The sequence below is a fragment of the Schistocerca americana genome, chromosome X (genome assembly GCF_021461395.2).
Source record: "Schistocerca americana isolate TAMUIC-IGC-003095 chromosome X, iqSchAmer2.1, whole genome shotgun sequence".
Classification (NCBI taxonomy): Eukaryota; Metazoa; Arthropoda; class Insecta; order Orthoptera; family Acrididae; genus Schistocerca; species Schistocerca americana.
The window spans coordinates 570,262,621-570,284,183 of NC_060130.1; the positions used below are offsets into that span (position 1 = coordinate 570,262,621).

General features: G+C 42.3%; 1 protein-coding gene across 1 annotated transcript in view; it reads right to left on the reverse strand.

Annotated features, from left to right (window-relative positions):
- Positions 1 to 21,563, reverse strand: part of LOC124555565 (proclotting enzyme) — a 431,375-nt gene that overhangs the window by 214,111 nt on the left and 195,701 nt on the right. Inside the window, exons 4-5 of the mRNA XM_047129523.1 lie at positions 14,465 to 14,586; positions 5,482 to 5,703 (exon numbers count right to left, since the gene is read on the reverse strand). Of these exons, the coding sequence (XP_046985479.1) occupies positions 5,482 to 5,703; positions 14,465 to 14,586 (344 nt within the window). The remainder of the gene's footprint in view (positions 1 to 5,481; positions 5,704 to 14,464; positions 14,587 to 21,563) is intronic.

The window sequence follows — 21,563 nt, forward strand, 5'->3', positions numbered from 1 at the left end:
CATCCGGCCAAACATCGACTTCGTTAACCTCAGTAAATAAGAGAAATATAAAATATTAAAAACGGATAAGAGAATTGACCAATGATCTAAGGCGAAGGTTGGCCTGATGTACTCAACGACGCCCTTTAGCTACATTGCCTAAAGGACCTTCCTAAGAAATACCAAATTAAGATCAGCCTGAAGATGCCTAAATAAGGTGAAACGCGTAGTTGATAAATAAAACAACTAAAATTGCAAACAGACTGTTTTCAAAATCTAATGGCTCTGAGCACTATGGGACTTAACATCTATGGTCATCAGTCCCCTAGAACTTAGAACTACTTAAACCTAACTAACCTAAGGACATCACACAACACCCAGTCATCACGAGGCAGTGGAAATCCCTGACCCCGCCGGGAATCGAACCCGGGAACACGGGCACGGGAAGCGAGAACGCTACCGCACGACCACGAGCTGCGGACGACTGTTTTCAACTAATACTATTAAACACTGGTTTGCTGATTCATCCCACAGATGGATTGGAAGATTTTCTATATCACATACGGCATGAAATCTTCTCCCAGAACAAAAATTGGAGAAAGTTATTAGTCTAAAAGAGAATTACATTGAAAATTAGCTAATTTTTACCTAAAATATAGAAACCATCACAAACTAGCTTACAGTTTTTATCTTTCCATAGTACTTGGACAAAAAACAATTACGAGATTAGCATCTTATTGCTTCCACCTGTTCCAACATCAAATGTTATTTGGGCCCGAAAACGGCCAGAGTTCAATTAAGAGACCAGGGCTAGTGTAGATGGTTAGTTTGAAGGGCTTTCTGAACATCATTCACAGGACGAAGCTTTTTTGAGTCATCATCATCATCTTACTGGTATGATGCCGCCCGCCACGAATTCCTCTCACGATCTAATCTCTTCGTCTTATGGCAGCATTTGCACCCTCCGTCCTCATTTTTTGTTGGATGAAATTTATTCACAAATAAAAATTGGAGAAAATGCGTAGTGCTAAAATTGGACTACATTGAAAATTAGCGTATTTTTATTAAAAACTAGCTGAGTACCCAATGTTGCCCAGGTATGTATTTATTTATATCTTCTATTAGTCCACCTCCTCCTTTGTCCCCTCTATGTCTGTCTCCTGCTTCATCCCATTTCTGTCCATCTCGTCCACCCCCTCTCTCTGTAGATCTACCCCTCACTCTGTGCATATCCTCCTGACCCTCTCTGCCCATTTTCTCCTCTCTCTCTCTCTGTCAACCTGCTCTTCTCCCTCTGTCCATCTGCTCCTTCCCCTTCTATCCATCGCCTCCTCCCTCCTCTCTCTGTCCATCTCCTCTTCCTGGGTACCTCCTCCTCCTCCTCTCTTTCTCTGTCCATTTCCTCCCCATCCTCTCTCTGCTCATCTCCTCCTCCACTCTCTCTGTCTATCTCCTTTTCTTTCTTTTCCCTGCCCTTCTCCTCCTCTTTCCCTTCTCTGTCCACCTCCTCCTCTCCCCCCTCTGTCCATTTCCCCCTCCCCATCTCTCTGTGTGTCCTCCCCCCTATCTTTTTACATCTCTTCCTTGCCCTTCGCTGTCTGTCGATCTCCTCCTCCTTCCTTCTCTCTCCACGCTATCACGCTCATACCGATAGGACGCTGGTGGTTCTTACCTCCACAGTATTTTTTTCCAGATTGTAAGTAATACGTATATATAATTTGGTTGAAACCATTCCAAGGGTTTAGGATGAGGTTTTAATCCGTGGCTTTGCCTGCGTACGTACATGTCAAATATATTTCACACATATTTAACATATATGGGTACTGTCTACAAGAAGTTTCCCGAATAGAGTTAGTAGCAAGGAAGTAATATATTTAAACATCTTGCATGATGCGGCAATACTTTATGCATCTCACTGTCTGTAACGTTATACCTATCTGTCGTACAATGGCATAATTTTGCTGGTTCATTCAGTGAAATATGTGAATACTGTTTGCAAAATGTGTCACAAATGCAGTTAGTAGTAAGGAAATAATAAATTAAAACGCCATGTTTCATGCGGCAGTTTTACTGCGTGAACAGCGAAAATGTAGTAAGCGATAAACTTTATTCCTTTCATCATTTTGTGGGGCTTGTCAGCGAGAAAAAAATTGGTAAAGATCTCATATTGTGCGTAAAGTTTGTTGCAAATCATTAAGTGTTCTCATTCTCAAATACTGAGTGACTAAAATATGGGTATTCACGCGTCGTGGGGTACACAGTTTTCTGACCACCTTTGATAGGTAAGTCGTTCTTATCCCCACAGCGATGATTTACAGACAACAAGTGATATGTGTACCAAGTTTGGTCGAAATCTTTTCACTGGTTTAGGAGGAGATGTGGAACATAAATACATACATACATACGTACATCCATTTCTGTATTTGTGGATATACAGAGTGTTCGGAAATTCCTGTTACGAACTTCCAAGGCTTGTAGAAGGTAGTGGGTACATAGCATTTTGAACAGGAACCCATGTCTGGTTTTCCGTTCTCAGACGGTTTCAGTTCAGATGTGTAACGCGTCAACGTCTGCTGTGGGAACGAGGTAAGTCTGAGAGTTGCATACCAGAATGTTCTGGTACGCAATAGGGTAGACAGGATGGCGTGTACTACGTCAGACGGTCACCTGATGTCACTTAACGTCTGCCTTTCTGCGAGACCTTTCCAATGCCTGAACGTCTCCGATACTGTAAACATGGTTCGGTACACGTTTTCGGAATACACAGACATGCCTCTTGTGTATGATGAAGCTCGAGGTAACGGAGGAGCTGCTAGTATCACAAGTGTTCTCCGCAACGTAGCACGTCCTTGCACAAACCTTTTGCCCAAGCTAGGCAGCACCTTCAAGAAACAGGTACCTTCACCGTGAGGAGGCAGGCTGTGGTGCCGCAATGCCGCACGCACCAATTTGAAGAATATGTACTGCATCGCGTTGAAGAGAGCCCCTTCACCGAGTACTTTGATAACTGAGCGAGCAATGACTATTAGTCACAGTATCGTCTGGGATGTTCTGCGTGAGAAATAATTACATCCGTACCGCTTACAAACGGTACACGCTATGGGTACAACTGATTTTGCACAACGCATTGCCTACTGCACGTGGTTCATGCACCGCTGCATCGTCAAATGGTTCAAATGGCTCTGAGCACTATGGGACTTAACATCTGTGGTCATCAGCCCCTAGAACTTAGAACTACTTAAACCTAACCAATCTAAGGACATCACACACATCCATGCCCGAGGCAGTATTCGAACCTGCGACCGTAACAGTCGCGCGGTTCCGGACTGAGCGCCTAGAACCGCGAGACTGTTTCCACCTCCAGTACTGTTCACAGATTAATGTAAGTTCACTACGGATTGTGTTCTGTATTCGCGAAACAGCCATGTCTGGACAGACAAAACCGTCGTGCCATGCATGTTCAGGGATTTCAGCACCGTTTTGGTATTAACGTGTGGGCGGGTATTCTGGACAGTCATGTGATATGGCCATATCTCCTTCCAATCCAGCTAACCCGTCCTGCACGCTTGATCTTCCCAAAACATATCGGACCCGTTCTTGGTTGTAGTGCCACTGAATATCCGTCAGCAAATGTGGTTTCAGAATGATGGTGCGCCAGCTCTATTCTCACGTGCGGATGGGAGACATCCGAAGAGGCCGATACGGTCTAAACTCGTCGGCGCAGCGACCGCCGGATTTAACTCCTATGGACTACTTCTTGTGGGGTCGTATGCAAAGTGTATTTTACGAGACTCCTGTAGAGACAGGAAGATCTGCTAGCACGAGTTCTGGCCACTGCATTAGTTTCTGAAAATACATCAGATGGGATGGGGATTGTGCACCAGTACATGCTTCTTAGGTAAAATGTCTATAACAACGCTAGAAGTAGCCACATCGGGCCGCTTTTGTAACTCATATGATGAAAGGAAAGAAGTTTATCGCTTACTATATTTTCACTGTTCACGCAGTAAAACTGCCGCATGAATCACGGCGTTTTAATTTATTATTTCCTTGCTACTAACTGTATTTGTGACACATTTTGCAGACAGTATTCACATATTTCACTGAATGAACCAGTAAAATTATGCCATTGTACGACAGATAGGTATAACGTTAGAGTCAATGAGATGCGTTAAGTATTGCCGCATCATGCAAGATGTTTAAATATATTACTTCCTTGCTACTAACTCCATTCGGGAAGCTTCTTGCGGACAGTACCCATATATGTTAAATGTATGTGAAATACATTTGACATGTACGTACGCAGGCAAAGCCACGCGTTAAATGCTCATCCTAAACCCCTGGAATTATTTCAATTAAATTATACATACATATTACTTACGATCTGAAAAAAAATACTGTGGAGGTAAGAACCACCAGCGTCCTAGCGGTGCGAGCGTGATAGCGCGGAGAGAGAAGGAAGGAGGAGGAGATCGACAGACAGCGAAGGGCAAGGAAGAGATGTAAAAAAGATAAGGGGGAGGACACACAGAGAGATGGGGAGGGGGAAATGGACAGAGGGGGGAGAGGAGGCGGTGGACAGAGAAAGGAAAGAAGAGGAGAAGGGCAGATAAAAGAAAGAGAAGGATATAGACAGAGAGAGTGGAGGAGGAAATGAGCCGAGGGTGAGGAGGAAATGGACAGAGAAAGAGAGGAGGAGGTACGCAGGAAGAGGCAGGAAGAAAATGCCTCTGAGCACTATGGAACCTAACGTCTGAGGTCATCAGTCGCCTAGAACTTAGAACTATTTAAACTTAACTAACCTAAGGACATCACACACGACCATGCCCAGGGCGGGATTCGAACCTGCGAGCGTAGCGGTCGCGCGGTTCCGGACTGAAGCGCTTTTGTAACGCATCAGTACTGTTCTATACGTACAATATGCTGGGTTCTGTTTTGTTTTGAAATAATGTAAACACGTAATGTTTAAAACAAACAAATGTGCTTAAGTGATAAATGGATGTTTCTTTATGCTCCCTTTCGAATTGTTACCTAATAATTGTTCTGCGTCGCGCCTAATTTAATTTCTCAGGCAGATGTGGACGAGTTAAACATCTGAATCGAAACCGTCGTAGAACGAAAACGGTACGTTTCCTTACACTGGTTCCTCTTCAAAATATTATGTACTCACTCCCCTCTACAAATCCTAGAAGTGTGTAACGGGAATTTCCGAACACGCTGTATAGCCTGTCACTAAAGATCTCACACTTTACCTTGCATCGTCCCTTGTCGAGAACCAACACTTCGAACTAATTTCAATGCGTGTTTGTTGAAACGGGCGCTGGCAGCGTTAAGTAGTCAGCTGTCGTCGCTTGGAGAGCTCTTCATCGACTGGCGAGTGCGACTGTGCAGCCAAGTTGTGGGCTATAAACTAGGTAGATTGGTCTTGGTAGTTGGTAAGCAGTTAGGCGGGCATTGTGGCGTGTAATTGGAGCGCGGCGTGGCGCGGACGTGCCTACTTACGGGGGTCGTTGAGCACAGGCCCGTAGTCCGGCAGCGGCGCCAGCGAGTGCTCACTCTTCTTGGCCGTGGACGGCGGCCGGCGCTGGCAGCAGGCGTACAGGAAGCCGCCGCAGCTGCCCTCCAGCAGCCCCGCAGACATCCAGCAAGTCAGGAAGAACTCACACGTCCCTTGCGAGCACATCGACTGGTCGCCCGCGAAAGGGTACGGCTGTTTTCGGTACTCTACAAAGTACACCACCGACATCTGTTACTTGCCAGTCCACAGGCCAGGGAGGATCCGCGAGAACTTCCGACGTTAGAGAATTTTGCGCTGTTTTACATATTTTCGGGCTCTTCTGCTGTTCTTCGGCGCCCACAGTTTCCATTTGCTTAGCTCGGAAATAAAATCTGGGCAAGTACACGACGACATTACAACAAAATTTTGGCAGATACTATGAAAGAAGGATAGCAGATGTTGTAACTTAAACTTCATCATAATTTTCATTTCTGATTTTGTAATTACGCTTTCCTCTACCTGACGGCAAAAGTCGTGAAAGAGACTCGTTACTAACTGAATTCCACAATTTCGGCGCATTTATATAAAAAACGTAAATACAATTATAATCGACACGCAATTCAAAGAGGTAATTCTAAGAGATTGTTATTTTACGAGGGGAGGCCACGACGTTGGGATCACGGATTTACTTCAAACTTTGTTCTACTTTAGTAAACCATTAAAACAGCACGCGTCTGTTATGTAAAGTATGTATATATGCAAAGGGATTGGCAGCAAGTGGTCGTGTGGTTAGCGTTCGCGCAGGGTGCCAGGGTCGGGAAGGTGGCGACAGTTCGGATCTCGCGAGCGCTAATTTTTTTAACAAATTTTTTTCATCGCTGGTCTCATTAATCTATTTACATGACATTTGAGAGGTACTGCAATGAAAAAGCCCCATGCTTTCTCATGAAATTGTTGTTGATTATTTACTATTTGTAATTAAATTTTCAAGGACGAGGGACAGGCTTGAAAGCCCAAGTCAAACCTCGATAAATAATGATTCGAATAACATTATTCACAATCAATAATACATAGTAAGTCATAATGTGCCAGACCAAAAGAGTAATGTAGAATTACTTGTCTTATGTGCTGTCGACATCACACGTTGCGGGATGTTATTTGCCATACAGACATGGAAAACGTGAATTGAAACTTCATGCAGATTCACGTGCTTTTTCATATTACCTCTCAAATGTCATCTAAATAAAATAATGAGACCAATGATGAAAAACATAGAGATTAAAAAAAATGTTTGGTAGATTCGAACCGTCGCCTCCTCTACGACCCTTTTCCCATGCGCTAGCACTTACCCGATGACCACAGTGCATTGAGACTAGCAACTCTTTGCACAGTTACATACTTTACGTAGTAGACATGTAAATCTTCTCTTGCAAACTTCTCGGAATTGCCAGAGTAGTGCACATTACTATTTGCACATAATGTTGTTTTAATGGTCTACTAAAGGTGTACAAAGTTTGAAGTAAATACGTGATCACAACGTCGTGGCCTACCCTTGTTAGTGAACACCGCAGCAATAAACACAGTAAATAAAGATGTACATTCTACTCCTTTAAAAAATTGTTTTTCTTGAGAAAGTGACAAGTTGCGAGCCAGTCGTGGAGCAAATATAAATATTCTTTCAACGCTAGCATCTGACTCTGCACAGCGCAGTAAGGAATATAAACGTATCTCAGAAAAGTAGTTAATCTGTCATTTCGTCGAGTTTTCTCTGCCATTGTCAGACGTCATACAGTCGACGGTAAGTGTCGCAGGGTCGTAAGAAACAACAATACTTCTAGTCTGTAAGTTGATTCGCTTTGGGCTTCACATGACTGCAGTGGCAAATGTGATCCTCTCGATACTGCCGGCATTAAGCAGGGAGGCTGCACTACATCTCTTTTCTTCTAAGAGAGGGCGACTTATAATTAAAGTGATAACGTAATAACAGCTTTGTTTGGAAAAAAGCTATTAATGTCTGCGAAGAGCACATATATGTTTGATATTTCCTCTAACGCCTGAAGTCTTCGAGAGCCTCCCTTCGGTGTGTATGGTCACAAATTATCTTTATTGTCCTGTACATTTCACTCTAAGCCTTTCTTCTGGAAATGTGACTAACAAGCGAAAACTTCTTGTAAGGTACTTCTCTAGAACAAAATCTTTCTAACTAGGGTATAATCTAATGAACTAGCATTGTGTTGTGTTTAACTTATTTGTTGGATATTTGGACATTCTTTAATAACAGGATTTGTATCTGAAATGAACTTTGAATGAAACAGTAATTTATTCGCTATAAACTGCTGCCAAAATAGTTCCTAATTTTTTAAGCAGCATATTTTTACTTTACTATTGAAGTGATAATGTTATTTAAATGAAAAAGTAAGGTTTAGAAACTCTATCGGGTTCTTTTGATGACTTAAATACTTTTTAATGAAGCATATTGATTCTGTAATAAATGTTTAACTGGTTGTCAAGTTTGTCCAGTTCGTATCAGTCACAGTCACACTTTCACAGATTAATTTCATCAGGTAAGACAGAAAAGAATGCTGCACGAAAAATAAAACTGAGGTGTTTCAGAATGGCGAAGGTTATTTTCATGAGCTATTTGTGCGTCGTAATTCATTAAACTACTCGAACAAGTTTATTTTGACAGCTGTAACGATATATACTACCCCAATGGTATCTAACGTTAATTAATACAGTGTTGCCTTTATAGCATGTATGATACACAGTTTCAAAAAAGTTATGTCAGAGTGGTGTGGACGAATGTAAATTTTCGTGATGTGTTTACATGATCTATTGTGTGACATTGAGGAACAGCCGGCCGGGGTGGCCAAGCGCTTAAAGCCGCTACGGTCTGGAACCGCGTGACCGCTACGGTCGCAGGTTCGAATCCTGCCTCGAGCATGGATGTGTGTGATGTCCTTGTGTTAGTTAGGTTTAAGTAGTTCTAAGTTCTGGGGGACTGATGACCTTAGAAGTTAAGTCCCATAGTGCTCAGAGCCATTTGAACATTGAGGAACACACAATTTTAATCAGGGCATAGGACAATTGCTAGAAAATACATCTCAGTGGAGCACTTAACTGATTTCAAGAAAGTTTTTGAACTCGTTTCGGGAAAAAATGTGCAAAAAACCCCTTATAAACAAGGACTCTTAGTAAGCAATATATACAACATCTCTTGTTACAATTAAACACACTGAGGTGACAAAATTCATGGAATGGTGATGTACACCTATCAGATGGCGGTATTATCGCGTGCACAAAGTATACCGTAAAAGGGCAGTGCATTGCGGGAGATGATTATGGCCGTACGACACGAATTACCAGACTTTGAACGCGGAATGATAGTTAAAGGTAGACACATGGGACATTTCATTTCGGAAATCGTTAGGGAATTCAGTATTCTCGGATCCAAAGCGCCAAGAGTGTGCCAAGAATGCCAAATTTAGCATTACTGCTCATCACGGACAATGCAGTGACCAACGGCTTTCACATAACGACCGAGAGCAGCAGCGTTTGCTTATGAGTTGTCTGTGCTAACAAACAAGCAACATAGCGTGAAATAACCGCAGAAATAAATGTGGGACGTACGATGCACGTATCCGTTGGGACACTGCGGTGAAATTTAGCTTTAATGGTCTTTGGCAGAAGACCGACGCGAATGCCTTTGCTAACAGCACGACATCGCCTGCAGAGTGTCTTGTGGGCCCATGACCATATTGATTGGACTCCATACGACTGGAAACCGTGGCCTGGTCAGATGATTCCTGATTTCAGATGGTAAGAGCTGATGATAGGGTTCGAGTGTGGCGCAGATCCCACGAAGCCATAGACCCAACTTCTCAATAGGGCGTTTTGCAGCTGGTGATGGCTCCATAATGGTGTGGGCTGTGTTTACATAGAATGGATTGGGTTCTGGTTATGTTTGGCTACTTGGAGATCATTTTCAGCCATTCGTGGACTCACTGTTCCCAAACAACTACGGAAATTTTATGGACGACAATACGCCGTGTCACTGGACCACAATTGTTCGGGATTGGTTTGAAGAACGTCCTGGACAATTCGAATGAATGATTTGGCCATCCAGATCGCCTAACATGAATCTCATCAAACAAAATCGAGATGTCAGTTCGTGCACAAAATCTTGCACCATGAAAACCTTCGCAACTATGAGCAGATATAGTGACAACATGGCTCATTATTTCTGTAGAGGACTTCCAACGACTTATTGAGTCCATACTACGTTGAGTTGCTGCCTTACGCCGGGTGAAAGTAGGTCCCACACAATATTACGAGATATTTCATAACTTTTTGTACCTCAGTGTAATACGAAGAGAACACACAAACATGAGAGTTGATGAAGGAGCTAGACAAGTTGACTCCATTTAAACAAAACTATTTCTTACAGACTTGTTACACGTTTTTAAATCGCCTAGCTGAGTGGAAGAAGGAAAGCTTTAATGGGTTCAAAATTTTTCAAATGGCTCTGAGCACTATGGGAAATAACTTCTGAGGTCATCAGTCCCCTAGAACGTAAACTACTTAAACATAACTAACCTAAGGACATCACACACATCCATGCCCGAGGCAGGATTCGAACCTGCGACCGTAGCGGTCGTGTAGTTCCAGACTGTAGCGCCTAGAACCACTCGGCCACTACGGCTGGCCTTTAATGGGTCTCAGTGAAACAAAATTAGGTTTACAGATGACATTGTTCTGTTTTCTTTGAATGCAGGTAAATTTAGAAAAAAGTAAGAACCCAATAAGATACGTATAAGGGCAGTGGTGACGATTATCAGTTGTAAGAAAAACATATGTATAATGATTATACTGAAAGTAAGAGATCTCAAATTGACAGTGACATTATTGAACCAGTGAACAGATTCGTGTATTTATGGTAATTGGAAACGACGAGCGGTTGGAAATAATTCATTTAGGAAACAAATGTCATATTCAAAAATAAATGTCGGGAAAGGAATGACATTAACTAGGGTATATTGCGAGCTGTAACTCCCTGTAGTAGACAGTCAGAAATTGTCAAAATTTTGAGATTTGCGCAGTGGAACATGGCAAGAAACATTTTGCTAATCACGAAAAGTGAGAGGAAGACTAATAAATGGTTGAAATCAAACAGAGGTGTTAAGAGTGTCACATCGACTGTTATGAGACTGAAATGGATGTGGTTAGTTGTACAAGCAGACGATTGGACTCGTTAAGGAAATGTGTTGCTGGAATCTCGTGATAAGAAACAACTTAGCCGACGGCAGTATAGACCTGTACGAGATGTGTAGGCGATATCAGAAACATCCAGGAAATCCTTTGGTGACTAAAGCTGACGATAAGAATAGTGGAAGAGTCTGAGATTGTCCTAGTCAGGTAGAGAATGAAAACTGGCTGTTACTCCTAATCACACAACTTGCTATTAACAGTACTTATCCATCCAATATGACGCCAAAACGTACAGCAAAGTATACAGCGGACAACAAGGATCCTCATTCATCTTAGCCTATACGTCCGTTGCTACTGACTGACACAACCAGACAGTGTGGATTGAAAATGGATGTTTCTGTCCGAAATCGGTAACCACTACAGCTAAATTTTATCTCAATGCAACTGAAATAAAAAAAACAGTTGTCCGATTTCTTCAGTACGTAACAGCTGCGGACCTACCAACCCTGGCAGCATGCCTCAACGAAGCAAACATTTTATTTGTTGATAAAATATCAAGGAGTGGTTCCTTAGAAAATTATAACATTGTTATTTAGTAAATCAGCAGAGAATGTGTTAGACACAAGCTTTGACTGGCGTAGGGTACTTGTAACCTATTTAGCACCTTTATTTGCTGACACTGTCGAGTGCTTGTTAAATGTGCGTGCGATAGAACATAGAACAGCAAAAAACATATTAGGATCAGTCGATCTACAGGAAATAACAAATATTAAAAACGACCAGCTGTATGTACTGATCTTTTAAAAAACGTTAATCTGTGGAAAACATTCAGTTTCCATGAAAGTCTGTTAATCTTCTGTTAACCAGTTTCATTTATCACAGGACAGACAGTTGCCCATTTGATAAACACTTCGCAGGATACGTAACTGAAGCTAACGTTTCATGATCTGTGGTGAAGGTCTTCTGTATAATCAGAATCTATTGGTTCGAATCTATGTGGCTAGCGCAACTTGAAAAAGACCGTTAAAAGGATATTTTTAAGATAAATATTGCTTTGATTACGACAACTACTCATTAAATGGACAACGGAACATAAAGGGTGAGATATAATTGGAAACTATACAGTCTCACTTCCCTCTCCTCCACACCCCCTCCCCTAATCCTCTGCACCCAACTCTCTCTTGAAGTTTCCAGACCCTCTACGATGTACCCAGCTAAGTAACAATTATTCACTTGTGCACAATGAGCAAACAATAAGCACAATACTATTCTATTTTGCATATTGACTGCGTGCGGTGATGTAGCCACAGCCATTGGAGAAATAGTGAACAAGATATTAACGAGTCAGTTTTTATCGGAATGAATATTAACTTCAAACTCCATTATAACTGTGATATGTACGTTGAATAATAGCCTGACAAATGATACCATTTTCTTTAGAGATCCTTCGCCATTTTGAAACTGTCTGACCCATATTCTTGAAACAATTAGGCCTTTCCAGAATTTTGTCAGGCGCTTATCGATTTCACTGCTCCATTTCAATTATTACGTTCCCGTTAAGCTACGTTTTGCAAACTTTTGTTTATAGAGAAAAGATTCTGTAACACCTAAACGTTCCGTACATAAACGGTTCAGCTGGATAACTGCTAGATTAGCGTTCCATTAGGGTAGGTACACTCCCTTTGACACTAAACTCCGATGCATTTGTTAAATCTACTTTACGTTCAGGACTCACCACAGAGGTATTGAATTTTTACACAACAAATTTGAAGTGGTCATGTATTTCTTTCGAGAATGAATTGGAGTCCCGTAGTGAGTGTCTTAGTTCAGAGCATTTCTCAGCTACCGTATACGAAGACATTCAACAATATACTTGCTTTTTAACGTGTTATAAGCAAAATTTTGGTGTCTCTATTAGGTTGGAGACAGCCAAGATATTTCTGCTTTGGTGGCCTTTTATGGTCAATAGCTGGCTGCGTACGTTATCATAACACCATGAAACCACAGATTGTGTCAATGTATGCGTTGGTAGCGCCATTGCTCCCGTAGGAGCGTAAACAATTCAACGAATTTCTCTGTATCATTGTCGAGAGCTCGCTTCCACGCACAACTAAGTTTATATCTGCTGTCTCGGACGGAGTTATACTCACAGTTTCTAATTTCCACTGCCTCTTTAGTAACAGAATCACAGTATGCATAAACATGAGAGGAGATTATAGTTTCATCAAACTCTATTTTGTATTTATTTCTGAGGTTGTTCTCAGGAACTGCAGATCTGTCAAATTCTCAACTTTTAATGTATCGCTGGTGTTCTCTGGAAACAACACAGGTAGACTTAACGATGTAGTTGATTTCCCAGTCACATCGACTTTTATAAATCCCAGGGACCCTGAGGTCTAGACTATACTCAACTGGACTTAGCATCTCCTTTATCTGCTTAGGCGGTCGGAAAAGGAGCCATCACAGAAGCAACCATGACGGCCAGTTCCCCCTGACGAAGACGATATACGTGATCGTCGAAAACATTTGGTTTTACCCAGATCTGACGCAGCAGGAAATCGAAGGCATCTTATATCTTCAAGTGATGCGCCACAGAGACGGAAGGGACGCTATGCAGGGCGAACATTAATAAAACCGACAAACTGCGAGAACATATTTATGACCGGAAATGGAGGAAAAAAAGGCTTTATGAACATGTGTTCAAAAGTGCGTCGTTCCCGCGGTAGACGGCGCTGACGAATGGAAGACCCTCTGACTACGTGTCGTGTGTTCCTTGCGTGTTGCAAGCTGTGTGATTGACGCAGCGTACTGTAAGCAGCAGAATGGTCTCTGGTAAAGAGGACTGATGACAGAAATCCCATAATTGTGATGGTCTGGTGCAAAAACTATCGACAAAATCCTTCCCGTAGAGCGAAATCCGCTGCTGATAATCCTTGCACTCGTTGCGGGTGAGGGGGATAAGCGCAGTTGTCATAATAATACGTTGGCTTACACCATGTTGGCAGGCCGCTTGCCTGGAGCTTGTACTGGGGCTCATCTCAATACCCTGTAGTACCCGGTCCTCAGAATCTGATGTACGCACAGTCCGCCGCCTCCCTGCACGTTCATCTGTTTGGAAGGACCCATGATTACACAAACGCCCAATAAGGGCTTGAAATGTTATGTGATGTGGTTGGTGTCTGTGTGGGTACTTGCTCTGATAGAGCCGTACTGCCCCTCGACCGTTTCCATCTGCTTGGCCGTACACTAATTCCTAACATGAATACCGGACAGTTCTGCTGCATACAGTGCGCTGCGTCAATCACACAGCCTGCAACACACAAGGAACACACGGCACCTGGTCAGAGGAACTTTCATTCATCAGCGCCGTCTAACGTGTTAACGCAGTTTGTCGGTTTTTATTAATGTTCACCCTGTATACTAATACTGAAATGTGAATCACTAAAGAAAGGCATTCGTAAACACCCAGGGATGGCACTACACTGCCGAAAGTACGTATGCCTATTTACATACGTTGTCTGTTAAGTATATATAAAAGTAGAAGAAAGTGTGGTGAAGGCAGAGATTTGGTATATTGTCGCTGAAGTCGCGTCACAGTTAGACCCGTATTACACTGCATAGGATCTTTGTCAAAAATCCCTTGTATTTCGCAGTGTACAGGGGTATTTTTTATCATATCTCCTATAAAAGTCGGAGCGTGGTACTAGCCTTTACAAAAGTTTGTCAAAGAACTCTGACAGCGTAATACGGATCTAGGGTTTGACTGATTGCGCAACGTACCCCGCGGGTCGTCGGCCGGCGAGCTGAGACCGTTGTGCTGTGGGTAGAAGGCGGGCAGCGTCCCCGGCGCGTCGGGATCCCGGAACACCAGCCGCGGGCTCCGCTCGCGCTGTGGGCTCGGCCTGCAAGCACACCAGCATAGCTCATCCTCACCATCCTGCCACTGCTACTTCTTACAAAAATATACTGCATCGAACCCAGACTGAAACAGAAAACGGAAGTTCAAAATGGTTCAAATGGCTCTGAGCACTATGGGACTCAACTTCTGAGGTCATTAGTCCCCTAGAGCTTAGAACTAGTTATACCTAACTAACCTAAGGACATCACACACATCCATGCCCGAGGCAGGATTCGAACCTGCGACCGTAGCGGTCACGCGGTTCCAGACTGCAGCGCCTAGAATCGCAAGGCCACTTCGGCCGGCAGAAAACGGAAGTGATTTATGGCGTTCCCCGAGGTAGTGTTATAGGCCCTTTGCTGTTCCTTATGTACAGGAACGATTTGGGAGACAATCTGAGCAGCCGTCTTAGGCTGTCTGCAGATTATGTTGTCGTTTTCGACTAGTAAAGTCATCAGCAGATTAAAACAAATTGCAAAACGATTTAGAACGGTATCTGTATGGGGAAAAAATTGACAATTGCCAACTGACCCTAAATAACGAAAAGTATGAGGTCATCCACATGAGTGCTAAAAGCAATCGGTTAAACTTCGATTATACGATAAATCAGTCAAATCTGAAGGCCGTAAATTCAACTAAATACCTAGGAATTACAATTACGAACAACTTAAATTGGAAGGAACACATAAGAAATGTTGTGGGGGAAGGCTAACTAAAGACTGCGTTTTATTGGCAGGACACTTAGAAAATGTAACAGATATACTAAAGAGACTGCCTACACTACGCTTGTCCATCCTATTTTAGAATACTGCTGCGCGGTGCAGTGTACTTGCCAGATAGGACTGACAGAGTACATCGAGAAAGTTCAAAGAAGGGCAGCACCTTTTGCATTATCGCGAAATATGGGAGAGAGTGTCACTGAAATAATACAGGATTTGCGGTGGACATCATTAAAATAAATGAGTATTTTGTTGCGGCGGAATCTTCTCACGAAATTTAGATCACCAACTTTCTCCTCCGAATCGGAAAATATTTTGTTGACGCCGAACTACATAGAGAGCAACGATCATCATAATAAAATAAGGGAAATCAGAGCTCGCACGGAAAGATATAGGTGTTCGTTTTTTCCGCGCGCTGTACGAGACTGGAATAATAGAGAGTTATTGTGAAGGTAGTTCGATGAACCCTCTGCCAGGCACTTCAATGTGACTTGTAGAGTATCCATGTACATGTAGATGTAGGAAGTACAGCAGAGAACGAAATTTTACTTATTATCGTTATAGAGTACAGCAGGAGCAATACATGACTGAATATTGTCAAGGTTCTCTCTTTATTATTCATATTCAGATTATTAAAAGTTAATATCACTGCACATGAGTAATAATCAATTTTGTAGCAATGTTTATTATTAAATCCCAAGAAAGGAATCTTCACACATATAGTCGGTTACTTACTTACCTTGCAGATGGCTTCAGTGGTAAAAAAAAAAAAAAATGGTTCAAATGGCTCTGAGCACTATGGGACTTAACATCTTAGGTCATCAGTCCCCTAGAACTTAGAACTACTTAAACCTAACTAACCTAAGGACACTACACACATCCATGCCCGAGGCAGGATTCGAACCTGCGACCGCAGCAGTCCCGCGGTTCCGGACTGTAGCGCCTAGAACCACTCGGCCACCGCGGCCGGCGACTTCAGTGTATTCAGTTCTTCATACAGTTGTGGAAATCAGTGAAAGGCATGGGTGTTTGCAGGAAAATTAACATTGTCAGTTTGACTAGTTGTGCACAATGTATATGCAATAATATGAAATCCAGTATACCGACAAATTCAGTCAAAAAAATGTTCAAATGTGTGTGAAATCTTATGGGACTTAACTGCTAAGGTCATCAGTCCCTAAGCTTACACATTACTTAACCTAAAGTAAACACACACACCCATGCCCGAGGGAGGACTCGAACCGCCGCCGGGACCAGCCGCACAGTCCATGACTGCAGCGCTTAAAACCGCTTGGCTAATCCCGCTCGGCCAAATGCAGTGAAATGGTTTCGCACTTGACATCAGTAGTGCAGTATACACGGTGAGTCAATAACTATTGCCACAAAGGATAACTCCGGAAATTTTGTGGGACAAAAGTTGCATGGGACAACGGGGGCCATAATATGACGTTAGGTTTTTGTTGCTAGGTGGGGTCGCTTCAGAGATATGAATGCCAACTTCGTTTTTGTAAATGAAATGTTACAGTTTGGCACTTATTTTCTGATAGCGGCTATCGAGATGAATCCAATGATGTGTAACAGTAAAGCCTTTGAAGGTAACCGAAGTTCAAAAAGGTGGCATGAACGTCCATTTACAGAAGGTGTCCGAAGTGATGACCATTGGTGATGATATGGACAGATCGGAAAATATACGCTAAGTAGAAACTTATTTGAGGCATACAAAGGGATACTTTTCCGCAAAGCAATGGCCACAAACAGTCATTCATCTCAACTTGTGGTGTTTTACAGTTGTCAGTAACTGTCAGACGTGTACGATATATTTTGTCACATGAAAAACATCCTGCATTCAAGGAACGACTGAAGAAATCCACCTTAAACGACCAAACGTTAGCACGCTAATTTGGAGTTTGCTCAAAAACATATGTCATGGGCTTCAGAATTGGATAAAGTGATTTTCAGTAATAAGAAGTAGTTTAATTTAGATGGGCAGGATGGATTTCAACGTTATCGGCATCAGCTGAGAACAGAGCAGCAGGTAAGAATGACCAGAAATTTTGATGGTGGATGTGTTATGATTAGGGCAGCCTTCTGCGCTGAAAGTAAGTCGCGCATTATCTTCTGAACACTAGAATAAACTCTAACATGTACAATGAGATGCTAAAGACAGAACTGATTAGAGTAAATGAGGACTTACGGGACGAAAGTCTAATGTTTCAACAAGATAATGAATCTGTGTATGCTTCTGGCACAACCGAAAAGTAGTTTGAAGATAAAGATATCGATGTCTTGCCCTGGTCAGCACGTAGCCCAGATTTACATCCCGTGTAAAACCTCTGGGGAATATTTGCTAGGCGTTTTTATAGCAATGGGAGGCAATTTGAGGCCGTATGTGAGCCGAAAAGAGCGATACGAGAAGAGTCGGTGACCATTTCACTCAAGAACCACAAACTCTAACAAAATCAATGCCGAAGAGAATTTTTAAGGTAATTAGGAAGGAAGAACGGAGGTCAGACAAACTACTAACAACGCAATAACACAACACGACATAGAATGCCCTTGTACCAATTTCCATTCACGAAATGATAACGCCAAAATTTTTACTCGTGTTATAAAAGAAACTATATAATTTCATAGTAAATTCAATACATGTATGCTTCACACTTGGTACTATTATTTTCGTGGAACCCCGTCTTTATACTGATTTCCACTACTTTAACTGCGTAGTATAAATGCATTACAGTGGGTCCTTGGATGCGTAAATGACAAGCTTGAAACATAACTATTTGTTTGCATTTAACATCATACGTTTCACAGTCACAAACACTGTCTACAATCACAAGGAAAATATGAACTCGGAATGCACATAAAAGATAAAAAGCTATCCATTGTTTTTCTAACAACACAAATCAAAGACCTTCACACACGTTCTCTCTCACAGATTCTCGGAGTGAGAGTGAGTCTCATTTGGCACTAAGACACATAATACATATGAATTACCAATTATTCTGGGAGCTCCCAAACAGTCTGCACACCGAGCCAGGTGGCGCAGCGGTTAGCACACTGGATCCGCATTCGGGAGGACGACGGTTCAAACCCGCGTCCGACCATCCTGATTTAGGTATTGCGTGATTTCCCTAAATCGCTTAGGGTAAAAGCCGGGATGGTTCCTTTCAAAGGGCATGGCCGACTTCCTTTCCCATCCTCCCCTAACCCGATGGGACCGATGACATCGCTGTTTGGTTCCCTCGCCCGAATCAGAAAACCAGTCCAACAAGTTCTGTAGGTCAGATTACTATCTAAGTGACTTGCGTCTTTTATTATTAACATAGTTTCACATTAATGGCTATAATTCACAAGTGCAAATTCTTTTAAATAATTGTGATAATGACAAATATTGATAGGGATATTAAAATAAGGTGAATATTTCTAAAGTTACTGACTCTATGTTCGCTACATATTTGACCTGATATCGATTGTTAAATCGATAAAAATATAAGTAGTAACAAGTTCTCTGAACAACATCAAACGGACTTTGCAAAAGAAGAATAAGTGGTAATATTTTGTTTTACATGCTTTTACTATTGTTTATTCGAAAACTGATTTTCATGTTATAATATCGTAGCATAAGTAACTATCGATATATAAATGGAAAAGTACGTATGTGGTAAAGTTTCGCCCAAGTGCTAGAAAACTACATAAGCGTCCAAAATAATGAATTAAATACTTCATAAATCATAAGAAGTTCCGACAGAGCGAACAACCAGCGGTTATAGATTTCTGTTGGGGTGGAGAGATTTCGATAGGGCTTGATTTATTAAAATAATTATGCAGATCGTTAGGGGCATAAAGGGCCAGAGATTTAATACACAGAGCTTTTATAGGGCTTGATTTATTACAATGATTATGAAGGTTCTTAGGGGCATAAAGGGCCTGACATTTAGTACCCAAAATTGCCAGCTCTGATGGCAACAATGGATTTAACTCGACTGATTATCGTATCGAACTGAGATTGGGTGATAGGTACGGATACATCATTCCGTGCTGCTTCAATTCTGCCAGAGTTCACCAGTCGTAGTGGTTGGCGAGTAGTGGCATGCCATCTCTCGGGAGCATAGGACCAGGTGTTTTGAATGGATGAGAAATCCGGAGAACGTGTAAGCCAGGGTAACAGTCCAACACCCTCCATATCGAGCGGGGTAGGTCGGAAAAGCACAGGCAACGCGCGGTCTTGCGTTATCTTGTTGGAAGATTACATCACGGAGGACTCGAAGATAGAGCACAGTCACCGGTCTTAACACGTCGCAGATTTAACGGCTGCTGTGCAAATTATTATTGCTTATGCCAGCCAGAGGTGACAGTGTTGTGTACCAAATGTCACCAAACGCCACCACGCCAGGTGTGTCATCCGCATGACGATGACGAATGCGTTCTCTCTAGACCCTCTCATGCTTAGGTACTGAACTATATCTCGTCGACCTGGAGTTACTCCTCTGTCCAATGATGTACGTGGGCGCACCAATATCGGCACGCCTCTCTGCTGCTTCTGCGTTAGTGGAAGCCGCAGCAATGATCGCCTGGTCGCCGTCCTGACAGTCCGTGGGAGTGAAATACTAATCATCTGTAAATTCAAGCATGTAGTACAACTGATTAAAATTTGATATCTTTGCGTGACCCATTCGCTGTGTTGTAGTTTTAATGGCCAGCAGTGTGCTTCCACTCACTTGTTCCTTATGTACATTCACAGGACGTATTCAGTGCCTACTCTACACTCATTGTATTACCTACAAAAAGCATCTATAGATATTTAAAAAAATGTATGTATATATGTTCAACACCTCCTCTTAAACCAGTGGACCGATTTCAGCCAAACTTAGCACACATATCACTTACTGTCTGGAAAGATCGCTGTGGGGATAAGAACCACATACCTATCAAATTACTACGGGGTAGGATGGGTGGGGGTGAGAAAGCAGTGTAACCCATGACGCGCAAATTCTCTTAATTTATTATTATCATTCACATATAGGCCCAAAAGGACCACGCGAGGTACTATCCATCAATGTCACTTTTGATGGTTGGCCTTCCTTTGTGTCCAAATTTGTTTCGTCCTTTCAGAATGAAGTCTCTGTCTTTCATCAGACCACGGTGTTGCAGTCGGTTTCTATTTTCCCTCTGACCAACTTTTCAAGCAAATATCTTCTGCCTGAATGTTTTTCTATCTGAAACGTCTGCCTGAGCTATACAGGCTACTTTAAGATCCTCCTTAATCGCAGCGACTTATTTAATTGGCTCAGTTTTGGCCTTACTTCAGTTTTCGTAGAATTCTACTATTTGTTTGTCAATCTAGTGGGTGCAATTCTTTTAATGTGCCCATAAAATTTAAGTTTTCGTTTTCTCAGGCCATCGTGTACGTCTATGTATTCTTCCATTTCCTTATTTCTTTTCAGCCTGTAAATTTCTCCATCAGTAATTTTGGGGCCTAGTTTTTTCCGAATAGTCCTTCTTTCTTTTGAATTTCTTCAATATCGTTCTTTCTATTTAAATGCTTTAGTCAAAAATGGCTCTGAGCGCTATGGGACTTAACTTCTGAGGTCATCAGTCCCCTAGAACTTAGAACTACTTAAACCTAACTAACCTAAGGACATCACACACATCCATGCCCGAGGCAGGATTCGAACCTGCGACCGGAGCGGTCGCACTTTTCCAGACTGTAGCGCCTAGAACCGCTCGGCCACACTGGCCGGCAAATGCTTTAGTCGTTCAGTATTTGATAATGAGAGCGCTTAGTGACTTGCAGCACACTTCACACATAATTTCCAACTTTTTCTCACTGACAAACTATAAAAAGTGATGAAAGGAAAAACATGTATCGCTTACTACATTTTCGCTGTTTATGCAGAAAAATTGCCGCATGAAACATGATGTTTTGATTTATTCCTTCTTGACTACCAACTGCATTTTCGACACATTTTGCAGGCAGTAACGAAATTCACTGGAGATACAGGTGAAATATGTGTACAAATACATGTAAAATATGTTAAATATATGTAGCTGAAAAGTTCATCCTGAACCCCTGGAACAACTGCAACCAGGTTATAGCAACGACATTAGTTACGAGCTGGAAAGGAATACTGTGGGGGTAACAGTCACGAGCCTGACACTGGGATGATCGTGGTAACGTGGAGAGAGAAGGCAGGGGAGGAGGAGACGGACAGACAGCAAAGGAGATGGACAGAGACAATGGGTGGAAGAGATAGGCAGA